Below are 20,858 nucleotides of genomic sequence, written 5' to 3' on the forward strand. Positions count from 1 at the left end.
CCAGTTGTAAATTAGATTGTCTAAAAATTCCTGTACTCCTCTGGAAGTGTCTGCAGTGACCTCTTGGGCGAAGAATATATTGGTTAATTTGTGGGAAGGTTGACATTTAATTTTAATGTTGACTGTCTCAGCTGGGAATTGTGTAAGTAAGACCTGTGCCTTGGGTGAATCTGGGTTATACTAGTATCAATTCTGAAAACTACTAACAATGATATAAAAGTGGAAATTGAACAATCCAGTTAATTGTTTGAGTAAGTTTTTTTGGAATCTGGATTTGGAAAATCAGCACTCTCCTGTTTCGCACGTAATAATTGAAACTGTGCAGTTTCAACTTGATTTTGCATTATCCAAATTAACTTGGATGTAGGTAACAGCCACTTGCTGTACTTTCCTATTTTCTTAGTGGGGCATTAATACATCCATTTTTAAATTTTATTCCTTTCTCAGAGTTACAAAGTCAATGTGCAGAGTGGACAGAGCGAGCTCCTAATCCATTCCCTTGCTTGTTCCAAAAAAACAGTTCAAATTTAAATTGAATCCAATTCATGGTTCAACAAAAGAGACATCCTAGATCCAACCTGACAAGAATAGGCATTGCACCTGATCTTGGGCTTGATCTTGGCCAAAAGGCCGGAACGTCAATGCATCAGTATTCTTTGCCCATGGCTTGTACGAGTGTGATTGTGACCCTTCCTTCTGTCCTCCAGGTTCATGTTTCATTCGTACAGATCAGCTGGATGGTGAGACTGACTGGAAGATGCGTTTGCCTGTTGGCTGTACTCAGAGATTACCCATAGCAGCTGTAAGTATTGCGAAAACGACTGGGTAGAAAATCCAAACTGGACGACGATGGTCTGCAATATTCCGCCTCTTGTTGCGAGCCTTTTTTCTGTCTCCGCAGTTTCTTTCCCTCCTCCAAATACAAAGGGTGAGATTTTCTGGCCTCCTAGGCACGTGTTTCTCACCGGCGGGAGGTGGCGCATTGTTTGTTAGTGGCGGGATTCTCTGGTCACCCCACGCCGGCGGGAAACCCCGTGGACAGAGGTGCGCTGCTGGCGTCACCAGAAAATCCCGCTGGCGTAAACAGCCGGAGAATTCCAGCCCAGTGGTATCACAACAACTGTGCTTTGTTCTATCAGTTATTGCTGCTGGTGCAGCACTAAAATTATTTTTACTACTTTTTGGTGCCAAACAGATCATATGATTGGGTACTGGAGCAACAGAAATTGCCTCAAAATGACAAATCATCTTCTCTATTGCGATGTTCTTTATTCATTCATGGGATGTGGGCAACATTAGCCAGGCCAGCATTTAATGCCCATCATTAATTGCCCTCAAATTAGTAACAATAAAATTGCTCTGATTTAGTTAGTTGACCTAAAGCTGCCTTCATTACTTGCCTGTTTTAAACATGATTTTGCCTGCTTAGCAGGAAGCCTTTCTGTTTCTGCTGGCAAGAACTGGCTGCCTCCCCCTACCCCTGATAGATTAACAATAGCGAGTAGTTGAACTTGCATAACCATGGGTTAATTGTCAACCTCTGCTGAAGTAACTGACCTCAGCCGGGGCAACTGTAGGGGCGCCATCATTGACCTGAGCGCTTCTGTTGACAACAGGAGACTGAGAAATCTGTCCTTTATTGATGCCCCAGTGACTTCTGCTTGACGTATGTGTGAACATGGGGTTGAGTGGGATAGCCAACATTGGGCTCATCTATAATGCTGCCCACAGTCATCACTCATTCAATGTCAAGACTCATGCATGTGAATAAGTAATGGCTGCTTTGAGGAAGTATTAGGATGTGAACAGTGCTAATTGAAACCTATTGCAGTGTGCAGATCAGTACCCCTTGAACAGCTGCAATAACAATGGTAAGTTAAATAATACATTAGGAGGATGATGAAAAACCTAGTTAACAAGTGGTAGGTTTTAGAAAGTCCTTTAAAAGATGGAGATGGCAGAACTTAAAAACAAAATTCCAGTCTGGCGGTCATGGCATCTGAGGCACAGATGGGTGAAGGGATAAAGGGCGCTCTGAAAGAGACCCAAGTTAGAGGAACACAGAATTCTCTGACCTTGCCCACCGCTGGGATTCTCCGGTCCTGTGGCTGGGATTCTCCAGTCTCACTGCAGTGAACAGAGCTTTGGCTGAGCGCCAAATTCTCCATTTTCACTGGCGGTGGCGTGAACAAGGCCAGAGAATTCCGGCTTATATGTCTAAGACGGGGAAGGGCAAGTCTGTGGAGGAATTTAAGCACGAGGATGAGGATTTTAGTTGTAAAATAGAGAACCAATTTATATCACTTGGTGTGGAATAGAATATGGACAGTAGAATTTTGGATGAGATGAAGTATTCAAAGGGGAGGAGATCAGTCAAGAGAGTTTTGAAATAGTCGAATCTCGAGGTGGCAAGGCATGAATGAGAATTTTAATAAATTGATTGAGTCAGGGCAGAGATAGATGATGTTGCAGAGGTGAAAGTAAGCATATTTGTCATGAAAGGGATATGGAGTTAGAAAGTCAACTTGTGAACACTTGGGTGCTAATTTTCAAAAGTATAAAAGAACTCAAGAAACTCAGCAGCAGCTTAAAAGAGAGGAGAGAACATGAATCTCGAAACTAACTGCCTTTACAGAAATAGTGGTAGGCCGGGAGGAGCAGGAGAATTCCTCAAGACGCAACAAGCTTAACTGTAAGCATCCAGCAATCTCCCCGCTTCCCCCACCTCTCTGCTGCGGTCCTCTTATCAACCAACTTCTTTCCCCAACCACCATCAATGGGCCCAAACCCATTCTTGCCCTGTGATCTCTCTCACTCCTCCACCTACCTATCCTTATAGGCTTTAGCCCTGTCAAGCAGACCTTTTGGTTGAAAGGCCTCCAGCTGACCCTGGGTGGGAACCTCACATAAAGGGCAATATATTACAGGGGATTGGATGGCTTGCCCCCTCCCCTGGAAGCAAAGATGGCATGGAGCCGATTCGCTGGAAATATCGCATGAGTACACATGATGATGTCGGGGCATGCGCTTGGTGTCTTCTTGCGCAATTTCATGTGCTCCTGAGTTGGGCATGTGCCCGCCTGAGCAACATAAACTTCTTGTCAATGAGTATGAGCGTCAAGTCAGGTTTTCAAACAGCAAGTTGAGTGCAAACTTTCATCAGGTTCGGAAGTTTGGAATGAAGGAGAGTAAATGCAAATTAATTTGTTTAAATCAAACAAGACAACTCGCTGATGTGGGAAATGTTGTATCATTACACAAAGAATAGTTTGCAATAACTGGATCAGTGTTGTGAAAGATCTTTGTTTGACGGACCCCTTTATTACCTCTTTATTAATAGATTAGTAATCACGAACAACCCCTCCCCCCAACTCCCATTACGGTGCTACATAACAATCAATATCAAACTGCTGCAAATAAAAGTGTTTAATAATGCTTTTAAAAAAGCAAATATTTACTATCGACATCAGTACAGTTTTAAGGCACGACGGATGGTAAATGCCGAGTTGTTCAAACCCCAGAAGGGAAACTTGAAGCAACTACCCTCAACTGTGTTTGCAAATTGTATAGAATGAGGAGAGGATTGAAATCCAGAAATTATGGCACAGTAACACAGTAGTTAGCACTGTAGCCTCTCAGCTCCAAGGACCTGGGTTCATTTTTTATTTTTTAGTGTCACCTTAACACTGCAATGAAGTTACTGTGAAAATCCCTTAGTCGCCACACTCCGATGTCTGTTCGGATACACTGAGGGAGAATTTAGCATGGCCAATGCACCTACCAGCATGTCTTTCGGACTTGTGGGAGGAAACTGGAGTATCCAGAGGAAACCCTGCGGACTCCGCACAGTGACCCAAACTGGGAATTGAACCTGCATCCCTGGCGCTGTGGGGCAGCAGTGCTAAGCACTGTGCCACCATGCTGCCCTATCTTCAATTACTGCCTTGGGCGACTGTGGAATTTGCACGTTCTCCTTGTGTCGGCATGGGTTTCCTCTGAGTGCTCCGGTTTCCTTCCGCAGTCCAATGATGTGCAGGTTAGGTAGATTGGCCATGCTAAATTGTCCCTTAGTGTCCCAAGTTGTGTCGGTGTGCTGAATTGGCCATGGGAAATGTGTGGGGTTATGGGGATAGGGCGGGGGAGAGGGCCTGGGTAAGATACTCTGTCAGAGAGTTAGCGCACACTTGATGGGCTGAATGGCCCCTTCTGCACTGTAGGGATTCTATGTCCCTGACTCTTTGTGATGTTTTCATGGCAAAGTAAATATCTGTTAAGAAACAGGGAGAAAAAAATAAGCAATAAAGGAAAATAGATGTGCACTTAAATAAGACAATGGCGTCTCACAGTATCAATATTTTAAACAAGTCGAAACAATATTAATTTAACGATCTTCAGAGCTAACTCTCCCCATTCTGTTTCTCAACATCTTATAGATTTTAAGATCTATACAAATCCAGTAGCTTTTACCACACAATGCCTTCATATCTGTTGGGGTTGCTACTGAGGTTAACCAGCAGTTTGCTTTTCAAATCTCGCTTCCTTTGCGCTACTTGCTAGGATTTAAACTGCTATTCTTGCTGTTGGCTGAGATCTAAATGAGTTTGCTGCACAGGTTTCAGTATCCCCTTAAATAAGTTTTACCCCCCTGTGATCTCTCTATTATCTTACCTAATTTCTTTCGGATAGCCCTCCCCCAGACATAACTAACTTCAGATCTTGATTTTAGCTTCTAAAATTAAAAAAAGTAAACTTACTTTATCCACCTATGACACCTTTCTTTCACACCTTGTATATCTTATCCTTTGAATCTTAACAACCCATTCAGATCTATTCCTGTTCTGTACCCATTCTTCCTAAATTGCCACAGATATATATCTGTTTGCAGTCTTGCTTGGCTCATCATCGTATCAAATACACAGTTTAGATTCACGCAGTCACTCTGTTCCTTGCCGTAACTATCTTGCTAACACCTTAAAATATGGCCAGAAGATTTCCAACTGAAAATATGTGTTTGTGACATCAGTCTGTCTTTGGCAGCAGCACAGAAAGGGCATGAACATGGACAGAGCACGAGAGGCCAGAAGGAGAGGAGGAGCACAGAGAAAGCACTGGGAACCTGAGAGAGAAACGGAGCAGGAGGAAGGCAGTATCCTGGAGAGAATTGGGGGAAAGAGCTATCAGGAGTCCAGGGAAGCACAGCACGAAGAGGCAGGGGAACAGAGGGAGCATTGATTGGAGAGAGGAGTGGAGGGAGAGCAGGAGTCTGAGGGGAGCAGAGCATATCTCCGAACACTGCTCCCTTGCTTTATCATGACCACGGTGCCTTGGATGATTGTTCAATTCATCTAACTATGGGACGACCCTATTTTATCGACCACGTGGATGGTCTGTATGGATCCTCAAAATACCCATTTCTCAGTTTGTATGGTGGGTGTGCGGGTTGCATTATTTCATCTCAAGGGTATTGCAACCGTGTAAGTAGATATTAATGTGCATTAACTGAAAAATCTAAAGGGTGCAGATTAAAGCGATTGGTGCCATTGTGAAAGGTTAGCTATGGTTACTCATAATTGCAACACATTTGTGCACACAAAAATATAGACATGCAACCACTCTGACTTCCTGTGCTTAATGAGTATCAGGAAATTCCCAAAGTGGTCAACCTGTGATTTTTCTAACCACCACCGATAAATATTGTGAAGAATTATTTGTGTGCAAATAGATAAGACTTTGATTATGGAGCAGAATCTATCCAGTGGACAAAAAAGAAATTCTGCCTGTGTCGGTTTCCTGTGAGTGGGACTGGTATCAGGTTATCTTTCACTCATCATCTGTCAGGTTATGGCACACAGATGTTTATCTAACTCTCTTTGCATTTTTGCCTGCAGGATCTTTTACAGACCCGATCTTATGTTTACGCAGAAGAACCAAACCTTGACATTCATAGTTTCATTGGGACTTTCACTCGGGTGAGTTCGGGATGACGACCGAGAAGAATCTGTTCCATTTTGGGCTCAGTATTCCCCAATGTTATGCTAGATTCTCCATGTTATTGCCATTCCATTTCTAAAAGATTTTATTGTGAGGGGCTTTTTAAATTTGTTTTATTTTTTGTGTGAACGTGGATATATCCATCTTTTCTGGGGAAATGGTGCGTTTACACTTATTCCTCCTTTTTGCCCCTCCAATTTCTCCCATTGTCTTCTGAAGGTGTTGGCACCTTCCTGGCGTATTGTTCCAGGAGGATGGATCAGCCTCTTGAAACCTCACCCAAGTGACCAATACTCGCATGAGAGTTTCAAGGGAACATGGGTTGTTTATGCAAGCACAGGAGAGTGTAGCATAACTGCGACAAATGCTCTTCTGTCCCAATGTTGCAATGTAGGTAGTTTGAACAGAGATCGCTGGATACAGGCCAGGGGAGGGATTTTCCAGCCACACTCTCTCCCCAAGTCTGGAAAATCCCGCCCGAGGTCAACGGACCTTCTCATGGTCCGTGTCCCATGTCCCAACGGGCAGGACGGCAAAATTCTGCAGCAGGAGTGAGAACCCTTTTCAAGTTTCTCCTCTCTTCACCCTGAGACAGTTATAGTGGTCACCGTACCACCCCGTTGAGAAGAGCTGACTCAGTGCGGACTGAGATTCAGCAACAAAATTCTTCCGGTCCGTTTGGTTCAGAGACCCCAGCTTACCCCTCAGTGATGAGGGAATTAAGAGTGTTTCACAAACTTGAATGGTTGTGCTGGAGTGAGCTACACAAGAGCGAGTCAATTGTGCTCACTAGTGCCTGGGGCTTTAGTGGCAAAGAACAGCTACCTAGCTAGCACACAATAAAAACACTTGCTTGGTGAGGTAGCAGGAGTGGCACTCTGGCCGAATTTATTCATGCTGAGAAACATATTGCTTTCATATGCAGACTGACGTGACAATATTTAGAATGTGGTTGGCAGTTAGGGAGTAGCAATTTGAGAAAATAATTGGTAGATTTGGGGCGGCATGGTGGCACAGTGGTTAGCAGCACCAGAGACTTGGGTTCGATTCCTGGCTTGGGTCACTGTCTGTGGAGTTTGCACGTTCTCCCTGTGTCCGCGTGGATTTCCTCCGGGTGCTCCGGTCTCCTCCCACTGTCCGAAAGACATGCTGGTTAGGTGCACTGGCCATGCTAAATTCTCCCTCAGCGTACCTGAACAGGTGCCGGAGTGTGGGGACTTGGGGATTTTCATAGTAACTTCATGTAAGCCTACTTCTGACACTAATAAATAAAATAATTCTTTGTTTTGTACGTTTTAGGAGGATAGTGACCCGCCAGTTAATGAGAGTTTGAGCATCGAGAATACATTGTGGGCCAGTACTGTCATTGCTTCTGGTAAGGTGATTCTCTCTCCCCCTTGAGGAACAACTTCTCAAAGCATTCCTGTAAACCTTTCAATTGCTTCCTGTGGATTCAGTCTTGCTGAGCAGTAAATGTGCATCAAGGGGAGTCACCCTCATGACAACATCAGTCAAAGACTTTTTGCTGTTTGTTCGCAAGCGCATGATTGACTAAATTAATTTGTATTGTATGCAAAATGCATGTTTTCCTTCCTTCCAGGAGCAAAGAAGACTTTGTCAAATGGTTTTAGGGCGATCCGTGGCTGCGAAATTCATTTGTGTAGCGCCACTTCTAAATGCAGGACAAAGGCCTACCTGACTTTCACAGGACAGGCTGCTCCTCTGACTGTTGTGTGCACAGTCTATGCCGCAGTGCTGTCAGAGATATGCACATGCATGTGTCCCCTCTGTATGTGCTGAAACAAATTGATTTTCTGCTCTCTTGATATCACAGCCCAAGCGACTGATGCGATGTCAGGATCCCAAGTCCGGGCAAGGCAAATGCAGGCAATGCCTATGTCATTCAGTAATGAAAGAGTAGCTTGAAGCAATAAGGGACCTCTTTCTCAGCATTGTGCTCTCTTTCCTCCTTCTGGGGCTGATGCGATTGTGCAGGGGAAAATTCATGGGCATCTTTAAGCAGAACCTCATAAGGGGAAGGTTGTTGGGAGGTACAGAGTGTGTGGTGGGAAGCAAAAGGTTCACATCAGCAACTTGCTCATCGTGCTGGAAAGCAGGATCCTGGCTAGCAGGATGAGGGTGAGCTGAGAGTTGAGAAGGGGTATTATGCAGGAACATGCTATCTTCCCATTGTTTCCAGTGACGGCGAATGCTATGGGCTCTGCCACAGCTGGCACCATGATGTAGAGAACCATCTCCTCTGTAGGGCTCAAGAGATGCAGACACTCTTGTCTCCTGCAGGCTCTGCTCTTCTCCATTCTGCTGCGTGCCACTATGTCCTGCAAGGAAGAGGGCAGAATGCCAGTGATTGTGTCGCACTATGTTTGGGTAAAATGCCTGTTGCAGCTGAATAGCTGGAGTTATGCGGAGACAGTAAAATGTGGGTGTGAGGCTGACAATGTTTGTCAGTGTGTGAGGAGAAGGTGGAGTCTCTGGATGTTGGGCTTGAATCCTGAGTGCCACAGAGTGCTGCTGGATGAGTGATGGAGTTACGATGCATTGAGTGGTGTGGGAGGAGACTTTCTGTGAAGGTCATTCACTGACCTTGACCACCCGTGTGAGGTAATTAGACTTCTTGTGGTACTGCTGCCAGGTCCTTGGGCCAAGACAGAGGAGTTGACCTTTCTGGCCACGTGATCCCACTCTCTTCTGGATGTAATCCTTAAGTTCTCCTGAGTTGCACACATTTGATGTGAATGAGTGTCCGTGAGTTGCAAATTGCACAAAAATCTGGGTAAATGCATTTCTCGCCCTGTGTAACTTAAAGATAGTGATCTGTTAGTTTCCTCTATGCAGTGTGGGTGTGTAACTGTACAGCAATCGGAACATACTGTGCATGTAACAAACCAACATTCAGTTAATGATGTGCATGGCACCCAGCAACCAAAAAGAGACCAGGCAGTGCAACAAATGGGTCATGCTTAAGAAAGAAAATTGACAGGGAACATTGATAATGATTATATTCATTTACACAATTGACAAACGTTATTGGCAGAATTTTCTGCTCCCACTAGCAGCTGGAATCGTGACGGGGTTACTGGAAAGCAAAATAATAGTTTTCCCAACAGCAAGATGAACTGTTTTCTTGGCTTTTATTCCAAAATCTAAATAGTTATAATATATACTGAAGAAAGTTCGGACGGTTTCCTCCAGTTCTTTGACCTTAGGTTTGTAAATCCATTTGGCTGCTATGCTGTAGGTTGTATCAGTGGCACAAGCAGTTTAAATTTAATATAAACTGAATATTTTCAACCTGTGAACATTTGAAAGAATTGATTATTGAGTTATTCATTGGTTATGTTCATTTTTTGTCTTAAATAATTGATGTGCATCCTTCACTAGTTCAATTGAATCATTAGGTATGTTTTGTATAAGGCGTTTTTTTTGATACGTTTGCTCAATATAGAAAATACCATTGACACTGCTTGTCAAATTTCACTTACTGTTCTGCATTGTCTGTAGCCCAGTGAGAGGGCCTCTTGCCAGAGCCATAATGCATTCCCCTCCCAACACTTGTCCAGTGTGTATTCCAGTAGATAATCATGTCCCCAATATTTTGTACGCTGTATGCTGTATAGCCCTAAAATAAGATAATACAGCTCACTGTCAAAATTGTGTTAACAAAATGTCAAAGCTTTGCTGTTAATAATGGCCCTCTATTCTCCTGAAGCGTGACTGTGTTGAAAGACACTGCAGGCTGTGTGTTCCCCCGTACATAGTAGTTAAATTGCAAGGTCAGTTGTGATAGAGCGGTCGGGTAATTACTCCATTCTGATTTACAAAATTCTGAAATGTCTCTTTGTTCAAATTGCCATGTGTGGCTTGCTGATCAGTGAAGCCGGCAGGAGTCCCCTTGACTGATGCAGACTCAGGATCCGCAGCACTGGAATTTTGTGAAATTAACATTGAACTGTTTTAGCCACTCCCACTTTGCCTTTCCTTTTGGTATATATTTTCAACCTTCACCAGCTCACACCTCACCAACCCATTTCTCTCCTCCTTTCCACCTTTTTACCCTTTCCCAACCCCAGGAATATGGTTGCTAACTGAAGCATCCTTACCACTGTTAACTGAGATTGGCTAACTTCAAACAAGCCTGTGATCAAACCTGGGACTTTTCTAAGCTGTTTAACCCTTTGCATTGTAACATTTCAGGTACATTTTAAAAGTACAATGGACATCATGTTGACCCATTATAGCACCCAGTGAGCCTGTGGAACAGAATGATTTGGTCGATCATTTGAAATAAGTTTACCTCTGATTCTGGGACTTGCTGATTTGTGTTTTCTGATGTAATCTCTTTTCAAGGTACTGCTGTGGGCGTTGTTATCTACACAGGCAAAGAGATGCGAAGTGTTATGAATACGTCTCATCCAAAGAACAAGGTACAGTTTGAAAATCTAAAGCTAGAAAATCATAGAATACCTGCAGTGCAGAAGGAAGCCATTCTGCACTGACCGTGATCCCACCCAGGCCCTACTCCCATATCCCCACATGTTTACCCTGCTAATCTCCTGACACTAGGGTCAATTTAGCATGGCCCATGCATCTAACACGTACATCTTTGGACTGTGGGAAGAAACCAGAGCACCTGGAGGATACCCATACAGACATGGGTAGAATGTGCAAACTCCATACAGACAGTGACCCAAAGCCGGAATTGAACCCGGATCCTTGGCACTGAGGCAGCAGTGCTAACCACTGTGCCACCGTGCCGCTCCTGGTTAGCAATAAATTCCATAATTCTCCATGTAGAGAGTAACACTTAAAACATTGTCCCCAATATTTTTAATAATGTTTATCTTTAGGGAAATTATGCTTCATGAATATTTTAGATTCTTCTAGCAAATAGTAGAAAAAAACATTCCACATTCATAATGACAATTTAAATGACATTTAAAACAGGCTATCCAAAACTTTAACAAGTTTATTTATTAATGTCACAAGTAAGGCTTACATTAACACTGCAATGAAGTTACTGTGAAATTCCCCTTGTCGGCACAGTCCGTCGTCTGTTCGAGTCAATGCACCTAACCAGCACATCTTTCAGAATGTGGGAGGAAACCGGAACACCCGGAGGAAACCCACGCAAACACGGGGAGAACGTGCAAACTCCACACAGACAGTGACCCAAGCTGGGAATCGAACCCGGGTCCCTGGTGCTGGGAAGCAGCAGTGCTAACCACAGTGCTACCGTGCCGCCCCAGTTCTTAGTTGAAAATAGTGAGAATATCTTTGCTCACCTGTGAAAAATGTATGCACTCAGATGTCTACCACCTATTGGCGTCAATGACGGGGGAATGGAACCAGAGTTAGGGTCACCGTTCTGTGTGACAGGATGTGTAAGTCTAGGAGGATTAGTAGGGTAAATATGTGGGGTAATGGGGATAGGGCCTGGGTAAGATGTTCTTTCAGATAGTTGGTGCAGACTCGATGAGCCGAATGGCCTCTTTCTGCACTGTAAGGATTCTATGATTCAACCTCCCAGTGTCCTTTATTAACTGGTAACTTTGCTTGATTAGCTCTTGCATCATTGTTCTTGGTCACAAGCAAGGTGGCCATTGCTCCTCACGAGATGAAAACGTTAAATAGTATTTTTGTATTTACCATTACATTTTTTCATATAGAATTCTTCTTACGGAAAAAATGTGGTGCAGCCTTAAACTTATGGACATACATGCAAAGAAACAGTTTTGCTGATTTTGTTTTTCTCCTAGATGGGGCTGTTTGATCTGGAGGTGAACTGCTTAATGAAGATCTTGTTTGTCGCCTTGGTGGTGTTGTCGCTTGTCATGATTTCCCTGCAGCACTTCAGGGGTCGCTGGTATCTCCACTTGTTCCGCTTTTTCCTTCTGTTTTCCCACATAGTTCCAATCAGGTAAATGTACCAATTGAATTTAGTCTATTTCTATCTGCCAGAAGCAAGCCTTTTAAGACTTTTGTTTCCAATCTCCTTTTTATGTCCTTTGCCCAATCAATTTATATTTAAGTGTATCTGCCAATTTGGTGTCTTCTACATATTGTGAACTACTTTGCCACTATGAGTTTAACTCATTTCTGCACGTGGTAGGCAACAATGGTTTCAGCACAGAACCCTGTAGGACACCATTCCCACTACACAAAGAGTAGAGAAGGGCAACATAGTGGATGTGGTATACATGAACTTCCATATGGTCTTCAGTTAGGCACAAGGAAATCATGACAGAATTTAGCACATGTTGACTCGAGACACAGGCTACATTTGAATGGATTGAAAAATGGGCACAAAACAGAAAGTAGGAGTTAGGGGATGTTTCATAGGTTAACAGAGAGTGAATGATCGATATAGACTTAGACATTGCAATGTTGAAATTTGAAGATGATATCAAATTAGAGGAAGTAGCTATAATGGGGAAAACCACCCCAAAAAGATAGATGACATAAACAGACTTGCAAAGTGGATGGCTAAGTGGCAAATGGAATTCAGCATAACAAAAAATGTGGAGGTATATTTTCATAGCAGGAATAAGAAGCCACTCGTTATTTGAAAGAGAAGACAATAAAAATGATAGAGGAGCAAAGAGATCTGGGGGTATGCTTACATCTATCACTAAATGTAGCAACACAAGCAGCCTGAAAGTCTAAATAAAGTATTTGGGTTAATTTCTGGTGGAATTGAATACCAAGTCAGGTGGCTAATGTTAAATTTGCATAGAACCTTGGTTGAAACAAACTTGGAGCATTCTAATCTCTCTACTACAAAAGACATTTGGAATGCGAGAGTTCCAAATTGGTTCTATAGTTTAACTTGCACTCAGCTTTATTTATTTTCTGAAAATCCTAAACCCTTTCAGAGGGAGCCATTCAATCCAGGCAGCAAAGATAGTGAAGCACTGAAGACAGTGCAGGAAAGATTTACAAAGATGTTACCACCATGGGCCTCTAACAGAAATCTTTGTCTCTTCACTGGAGGTGAAGGTCCCAGAGGATTGGAGGATAGCAAATGTGGTCCCATTATTTAAGAAGGGTAGCAAGGATAACCCGGGTAATTATAGGCCGGTGAGCTTGACGTCCGTGATAGGGAAATTGTTGGAGAAGATTCTTAGAGATAGGATATATGCGCATTTAGAACTGAATAATCTCATTAGCGATAGACAGCATGGTTTTGTATGAGGGAGGTCATGCCTCACAAATTTGGTTGAGTTTTTTGAGGAGGTGACAAAAACGATTGACGAGGGAAGGGCCGTGGATGTCGTCTATATGGATTTTAGTAAAGCATTTGACAAGGTCCCTCATGGCAGGCTGGTGCAAAAGATTAAATCTCACGGGATAAAAGGTGAGCTAGCTAGATGGGTGGAGAACTGGCTTAGCCATAGAAGACAGAGGGTAGCAGTGGAGGGGTCTTTTTCCGTTTGGAGGTCTATGACTATTGGTGTTCCGCAGGGCTCTGTACTGGGACCTCTGCTGTTTGTGATATATATAAATGATTTGGAGGAAGATGTAGCTGGTGTGATCAGTAAGTTTGCGGACGACACGAAGATTGCTGGAGTTGCGGATAGTGATGAACATTGTCAGAGAATACAGCAGGATATAGATAGGCTGGAACATTGGGCGGAGAAATGGCAGATGGAATTTAATCCAGATAAATGCGAAGTGATGCATTTTGGTAGATCTAATGTAAGGGGGAGCTATACAATAAATGGCAGAACCATCAGGAGTATAGACACCTGGGTGTACAAGTCCACAGATCCTTAAAGGTGGCAGCACAGGTGGAGTGGGTGGTGAAGAAGGCACATGGCATGCTTGCCTTTATTGGATGGGGCATAGAATATAAAAGTTGGCATATGATGTTGCAGCTGTATAGAACGTTGGTTAGGCCGCATTTGGAATACTGCGTCCAGTTCTGGTCGCCACACTACCAGAAGGACGTGGAGGCTTTGGAGAGAGTATAGGAAAGGTTTACCAGGATGTTGCCTGGTATGGAGAGTCTTAGCTATGAGGAGAGATTGGGTAAACTGGGGATGTTCTCCCTGGAAAGACGGAGGATGAGGGGTGACCTAATAGAGGTGTATAAAATTATGAAGGGCATAGATAGGGTGAACAGTGGGAAGCTTTTTCCCAGGTGGGAGGTGACGAACACAAGGGGTCACAGGTTCAAGGTGAAGGGGGCAAGGTTCAACAAAGATGTCAGGGGGACGTATTTTACACAGAGGGTGGTGGGGGTCTGGAATGCACTCCCAGGCAAGGTGATTGAGGAGGACATGCTGGGATCGTTTAAGACTTATCTAGATAGCCACATGAACAGACTGGGAATAGAGGGATACAAACGAATGGTCTAGTTGGGCACATGAGCGGCGCAGGCTTGGAGGGCCGAAGGGCCTGTTCCTGTGCTGTACTGTTCTTTGTTCACGATTGAGAGTATACAATCATCAGCAAAAATTGAGCAGGAAATTTAGCTCAAGTCCTTTGTAGATTAACTCTAGAAAAAAGTGAAGACCTGATTGAGGACTTCAATGTTATGCAAGTGTTCAACAGGATAGATGCAGAGAACTTATTTCTCCTTGTGGATAATCCCAGAAAAAAGAGAGTGTAAATATAAAGGACCCAGTAATAGGCCAAATAACACATTTAGAAGGAATTTATTTCGCTACTGTAGTGAGACGATGGACGTGTGGAATGGCTACAGCAGAAAGCATTGGTCCATTTACGTCATTCTGCCTGGCAATTATGCTGAGCTGCAAATCTTATTCAAGGTCCACAATGATGGCTGCAGAGGGAGCTGTTCTTCTGAGGTTGGTGGTTTTAAAAAAAGCAATATTGAGGCAGCAAATGTCCTACAACATCGCCATTCCTTACCCTTTGTATACCGAAAATAGATGCCTAAGAATTAAGAAAGGATCTTCTGTATTCCTTTTCCTTTCTTTTGGTCTTTTCCTGCTCCCCTTTTTAGGGAGGTGACTTTGGGAATGGTTCCTGTTGGGAAATGCAGCTCTCTTCGTCTCCAACAGCACCTTTCCCAGTGGTCCATTCTTTATGCGTCAACCTTGGTGGTGATGGACACCAGTCTCATTTTCATAGAAGGGATTATAGTTGAGGCTCGACCTACGGTTAACAGACCAGTCCATATCTAACTGGGATTGGAGTACAAGTGCTGGCTGATTTCATTCTCTCAAACTTGGCTGTGTTCACTGTAATACTGCTTGAGCCTAGCCAGTTGAAATTAGCCACCTTGGCACAGACTATTGTATAAACCCAGGACCCTCCTGGTTTTGAAGGCTCAGTTATTTACCGCACAAGCTTGGTGAAACATCAAAGGGATTCTGTATTAGTTTTAGAGTGAACCCTGAAATTTTTGATGTAGACGCGTCCCATTCCTCAATCAAAGGATGATGCACAGTTGATTCTGTTGCGTCTATCCATGGATGGGATGTAAATAGAAGAATGGAGGATGAGTTAAGGCAACATGTTTGTCATGCTTTTGCTAACAACATTTTAATAGCTGCTTAGGTTTTGCAGTTCTATACTAACAAACTAATCTAGCAGGCCAACATCTCTGATTTTGCATCTTAATATTTATGGACATTTCCATTTAGTTTAAGTACACCTATCAAAATATTTAGTGACATTTGCAGTAACATCTGTATGTATACTAGTTTTAAGTTCACATTTCACAGAAACATGCACATCCCAGCTGAAAACTCCAAACATTTGCCAGAGAAATATGTTTTATTAGGTTGCACAGGGTGGCTGGGAAGATTTGTATAAAGAACAAAGACTGAGGGCTGGATTTTATCTTATCTGACCCAGCAGGAGTAGTAATGCTCGGGGAAAGTGGAAGTTAGAAATCTCCCACATGCTGGAGATTTACTCCACGGTGCGTGTGTAATGTCACGGAAAGGTTTGCCACCCAGGCGTTGACCTGCTTGCCATTTGTGCAGGGAGCAGCATAGTTGATGACCTTGCCCTCGAAGGCAGATTCCATGGGTTAGGGGAGGAGTAAGTCTTGGAGTTTGTGGTGAGAGGCAGGGGTGCGTTTATTGGTGGGGGCAATTGGGAGCCTCGGGTGAAGTAGGTGCCTGTTCATGAGAGGTTGTCCTGAGAGCATGCTGGATTCAGCAGCTAAATGAAAAAGCACTTGACCCCTGTATCTGATGTTTAAATTTCAAATGGAGGTTAACAATGAGGCTCACAGCCTCATTATAGAACTTAAAGTGCTAACCTGCTTCACTGGAACAGGTTGATTGCCCACCCACCCTGCCTGCAGCAAAACTGGAGGTGAGCAGGTTGAAGACGTGCATGGGTCATGATTCAGGCTTTTAACAATTTAATCTCCCAACCAATGCACATCTGCCTGTTTTTATTGAAGTTACAGTTCTGTTTGTGCTTCAGTGAATTTAACCAGCAATGCAGGAAGGAGCTAGTTTGCAAGGGTGAAGATCGAGGTGCTGCAATTTGCCTTAATGACACTGGATTGAGGAGGGGCAAAAATTAGTCTGCCAACCCCTATTGAAAGTTTTCAGGGCATGATTTCTGAAGTAATGTAAAGCTTCCACAGAGTTGCATAGCTGCCAGAAACTCAACAGAACAAGGTTCATGCACAAATAAATGTTTGAGTGAAGTACTAGAAGATACCTGAAATGTATATCAGCAAGAAAGTCATGTCTTTGAAGACTGGAGGGAGAAAATAAAACATTATTTCCACACAAATATCTAGTACATTTGCATTTTATGGTGACATCAATTCCACTAAATCGCATCTGATTTATTCATTATAAATGGGAAACCACGCTGGATATTGTTCCACTACTGGCATTGAAACTCATGTGTTAAGGATGAGATCAGAAACGCCAAGGTACATGATAAAGTTAGTCTAGACCCAACTATTTATTTGATGTTTGCATTAATGTGAGGATAATGTGTTTCACTCCAGGTGCAATTCTGTTGACCTACTGGGAAGCTTTTATCATCACAAACTTTATTTAACAATACATTTTAACGATAACGAATGAATTAACTTAATTTTTACCAATTGAAATATTTAAACATGATCTGATACAATTCTTAGCTGCTAATCTATCTCTATTATTTCCAATTTAAGCAATATTCCTCACAGACTTAAACTTCTCTTCAAAATCAGTTAGTAAACAATACAGGCTTGTATGTTTTACTTGTTAACAGTCCTAGAGCTTTTGGAATCCCCTGGAGAGAGAGAGAGACAGAGGGAGACTCTTGTCTTGTGACAATTCCAAAACAGCAGCCTTCAGAAAGAGAGAGAGAAAAAGACACCTCTTGCTTCTTGCACACCCAAGCAGAAACTGCTTGCTTTTCTCTGAAAGCTGAGCTCCACCCATTCACATGACTCTGAGTCTTGTCAATCAACCTAATCAAACCCTACTCTGAAACCCCGGGGGAAAAAAACAGACAGAAAAATGCACTAGCTGAGATTAAAACAAAAACCCGATTATCTCGGATCAATTATTCTCCTGCATTCTCAGCATGTGGGCTGCCTGGTGCAGACAAATTGGCACCAAGTAAACAGAGCTGAATTCTAAACATATCCCTCCTAAGATACATGATATAAATGCATTTCTTAAAAGCACAGTATTGTCACACATGATATTTTACATGTATGTCCCAAAAAATGAATTGTCAAATCCTAATTCAGTTATTAGAAGTAATCTTCACATGTTCAGTGCACTCAGCCAGTACATAGTTGTTTATCTGGCCAAATGTGTTGAAGTTTTTTGTTCTTTTTGATCCATACAGCATTCGTGTCAACCTGGACATGGGGAAGATGGTTTACAGCTTGATGATTCGGAAAGACTCTAAGATTCCTGGCACATTGGTCCGAGCCAGCACCATTCCAGAGCAGCTCGGCAGAATTTCTTATGTTCTCACAGACAAGACAGGTAATGGCTATATGTCGGGATTGCATTCAGATGTTAATCCGTAAGCTCTTTCAAGCTAACCAAGGCCATGGAGAAGCTACAGGAGAGGATTCACTAGATGATAAAAAGAATAAGCGACTGTATAGTAAGGAAATGAATTGAAAAGCTGGGGCTCTTCATCAAAGCAAAGGAGGTTGCAAGAAAATTGATGTTAAGAGAGACTTTGATAAAGTAAGCTTGGACAAGCTTCCATTTCCAATATTCCATGAGTGGGCAATTAGTGGGCATAAAGTTAAGATCATTGCAAAAAGAATAAAGGAAGAGATGATAAGAGCAATGACACAGAGGTAAGACTTAGAATGCTGGATCTGCAGCAGGATGGGCAGAATCTATAATGGTTTTTCAAAGGAAATTGGATGAGAATTTGAAAAACAAAGGCCGGGATGCACCCGAAACAAAACTAGTTGCCCAATGGGTGGGAAAAAGGGGACTACTTCCCACCCGTTTTTTGGGCATACTTACCAGAACGAATCTCCAACAGTCTGAGCATTGCAGAATGCCTCAGCGGGTTTCCCTCTGGTAAGTCGGGCTGGGGTCTATTTCCGCTGGAGAGGCTGGCAGTATAGTGCTGAGCAGACCACTGTGCATGCGCCAATGTGTCAGTGTGAAGATCGGCACATGCGCACTGGCTCCCCATTGCCGGCCTCCTGACGATTCCCCAAGGGACCTTGCACTAGATGGCTGGCCTGCTGATTGCCGGCCTTCCAGACCACCAACCCCCCCCCCCCCCCCCCCCCCCCAAACCCCAGCCTGCCCTGATTCACCATCCCCAAACCCCCCACCCCCAAATAGCCAACCCAGCCCCCTCCCCCAGCCCAATGGCCAGCCCTAATCGCCTCCTTCCTCTCTCTCCCAAAGCCCCAAGTGCAGAGTGGCAGCGGGTCCCACTTCCCTGCACTCCAGTATGCCCCACCCCTTGGCATTGCCTGGTGGGCAGTGCCAGTTTGCCCCTTGGGTAGTGCCAGATTTGCTCTGCCCAAGGGGCACCTCCCCCCCACCCCTTGCCTCCAACCTCTCGGTGGGGCCTCAATGGCCTCTGTCTCCACCAGCGGGGTGAGGAGGCCTGTTTCCTGTTAATGGGGAGCAGTTGTAAATCCTGCTGAAGGGAACCACTCCTAGCGGGGAGTGGTGGGGGAGACATGAGCGGACCCGGAGAATACTGTCCCAGGCCCGCTAATCATATTGAAATTCAAGTTTTACTGTGATAATGAGCTCCGCGATTGTGATTTAAAGATAAAGTGCTTGGGAGACTCGTGACTGGTGTTACAAGGCCCCCCCCCCTTGCCAGTAGTGCCTCCAGGCCAAAGATTTGAAAGGATATGGAGTACATGTTTAGGTAGATAACTGACACAGGCACAATGGGCCAAATGGCCTCCTCCTGTGCTATTAACCTGTATGATTAAGATTCACTGTGAGCGTTGTTGTTATAACACCACATTCTGTACTGCCCCAGCAACTTTCCAATAATAAGCTGTCCGTCTCTGAAGAAGGATAAAGGATTTTGAATAAAATCTGAGACAAAATAAACATAGATGAGTGAGCAATCCCCTAAGGAAGTGAAACATTTAATATTTTTTTCTGCTGCTGTTCCTTAAATCACTCTGTTACCTTCTTCCTTCAGGCAGCTTTTTAGTTTGTGATCACTGGACCAAAATGTTATTGCAGGCTTGAATTTTGTTGTTTTAAAGATGCAGAAATCCCCTCATTCTCTTGGGTGCTTGATAACCTTCTGTGGAAAACTAATGAAGTTTCTCATAAATGAATAGATCACTGTTTTTAATGACATGAATTTGGATCTTAGGAAAGTTAGGGTGAGTGACAAAGTGTTTATGGAGTTCTTTGCTTTCCCTTCTTGAGGGGAAGTAGACTCTGGTCAAAAATATTCAGCTTCCTCCCAGTTCTTCTGCTGGTAAATAAGGAGTGGATATATAGGCCAGAATTCTCCCATCCCACCCGCCACGGAATCGTAGTGGGCCAGGGGCGGACCATGCAAAGGTTCATTGACCTCGGACAGGATTCTCCAGTTCGGAGGCGAGTGTGACCAGAGAATCTCATCCGTAGATTGAAAGGGAAAACTTTACAAGGAAAGGAGGCATAGAAATTTAGCGATTCAGATTTACTAATCTTTAAAAGTAGGTCAGTAAGTGGATGAAGCTGTAAAAAATACACATAAGCTGCTAGATTTCTAAATGGGGCACAGGATACAAAAGCAAAGATGTAATGGTAAACCTAGATAAATCGTTGGTTTGGTCCGAGTTGGATTAGAGCATAGAACAGTACAGCACAGAACAGGCCCTTCGGCCCATGATGTTGTGCCGAGCTTTACTTGAAACCAAGATCAAGCTATCCCACTCCCTATCATCCTGGTGTGCTCCATGTGCCTATCCAATAACCGTTTAAATGTTCCTAAAGTGTCTGACTCCACTATCACTGCAGGCAGTCCATTCCACACCCCAACCACTCTCTGCGTAAAGAACCTACCTCTGATATCCTTCCTATATCTCCCACCACGAACCCTATAGTTATGCCCCCTTGTAATAGCTCCATCCACCCGAGGAAATAGTCTTTGAACGTTCACTCTATCTATCCCCTTCTTCATTTTATAAACCTCTATTAAGTCTCCCCTCAGCCTCCTCCGCTCCAGAGAGAGCAACCCTAGTTCCCTCAACCTTTCCTCATAAGACCTACCCTCCAAACCAGGCAGCATCCTGGTAAATCTCCTCTGCACTCTTTCCAGCGCTTCCACATCCTTATAGTGAGGTGACCAGAACTGCACACAATATTCCAAATGTGGTCCCACCAAGGTCCTGTACAGTTGCAGCATAACCCCACGGCTCTTAAACGCCAACCCCCTGTTAATAAAAACTAACACACTATAGG

General features: G+C 43.7%; 1 protein-coding gene across 1 annotated transcript in view; it reads left to right on the forward strand.

The window, feature by feature from the left end:
• atp9a (ATPase phospholipid transporting 9A) overlaps nt 1–20,858 on the forward strand; it is a 185,461-nt gene that overhangs the window by 71,051 nt on the left and 93,552 nt on the right. The window contains exons 7-12 of the mRNA XM_078236446.1: nt 708–802; nt 5,889–5,969; nt 7,291–7,366; nt 10,360–10,436; nt 11,769–11,929; nt 17,797–17,939. Of these exons, the coding sequence (XP_078092572.1) occupies nt 708–802; nt 5,889–5,969; nt 7,291–7,366; nt 10,360–10,436; nt 11,769–11,929; nt 17,797–17,939 (633 nt within the window). The remainder of the gene's footprint in view (nt 1–707; nt 803–5,888; nt 5,970–7,290; nt 7,367–10,359; nt 10,437–11,768; nt 11,930–17,796; nt 17,940–20,858) is intronic.

The sequence above is a fragment of the Mustelus asterias genome, chromosome 20 (assembly GCF_964213995.1).
Source record: "Mustelus asterias chromosome 20, sMusAst1.hap1.1, whole genome shotgun sequence".
Taxonomy (NCBI): Eukaryota; Metazoa; Chordata; class Chondrichthyes; order Carcharhiniformes; family Triakidae; genus Mustelus; species Mustelus asterias.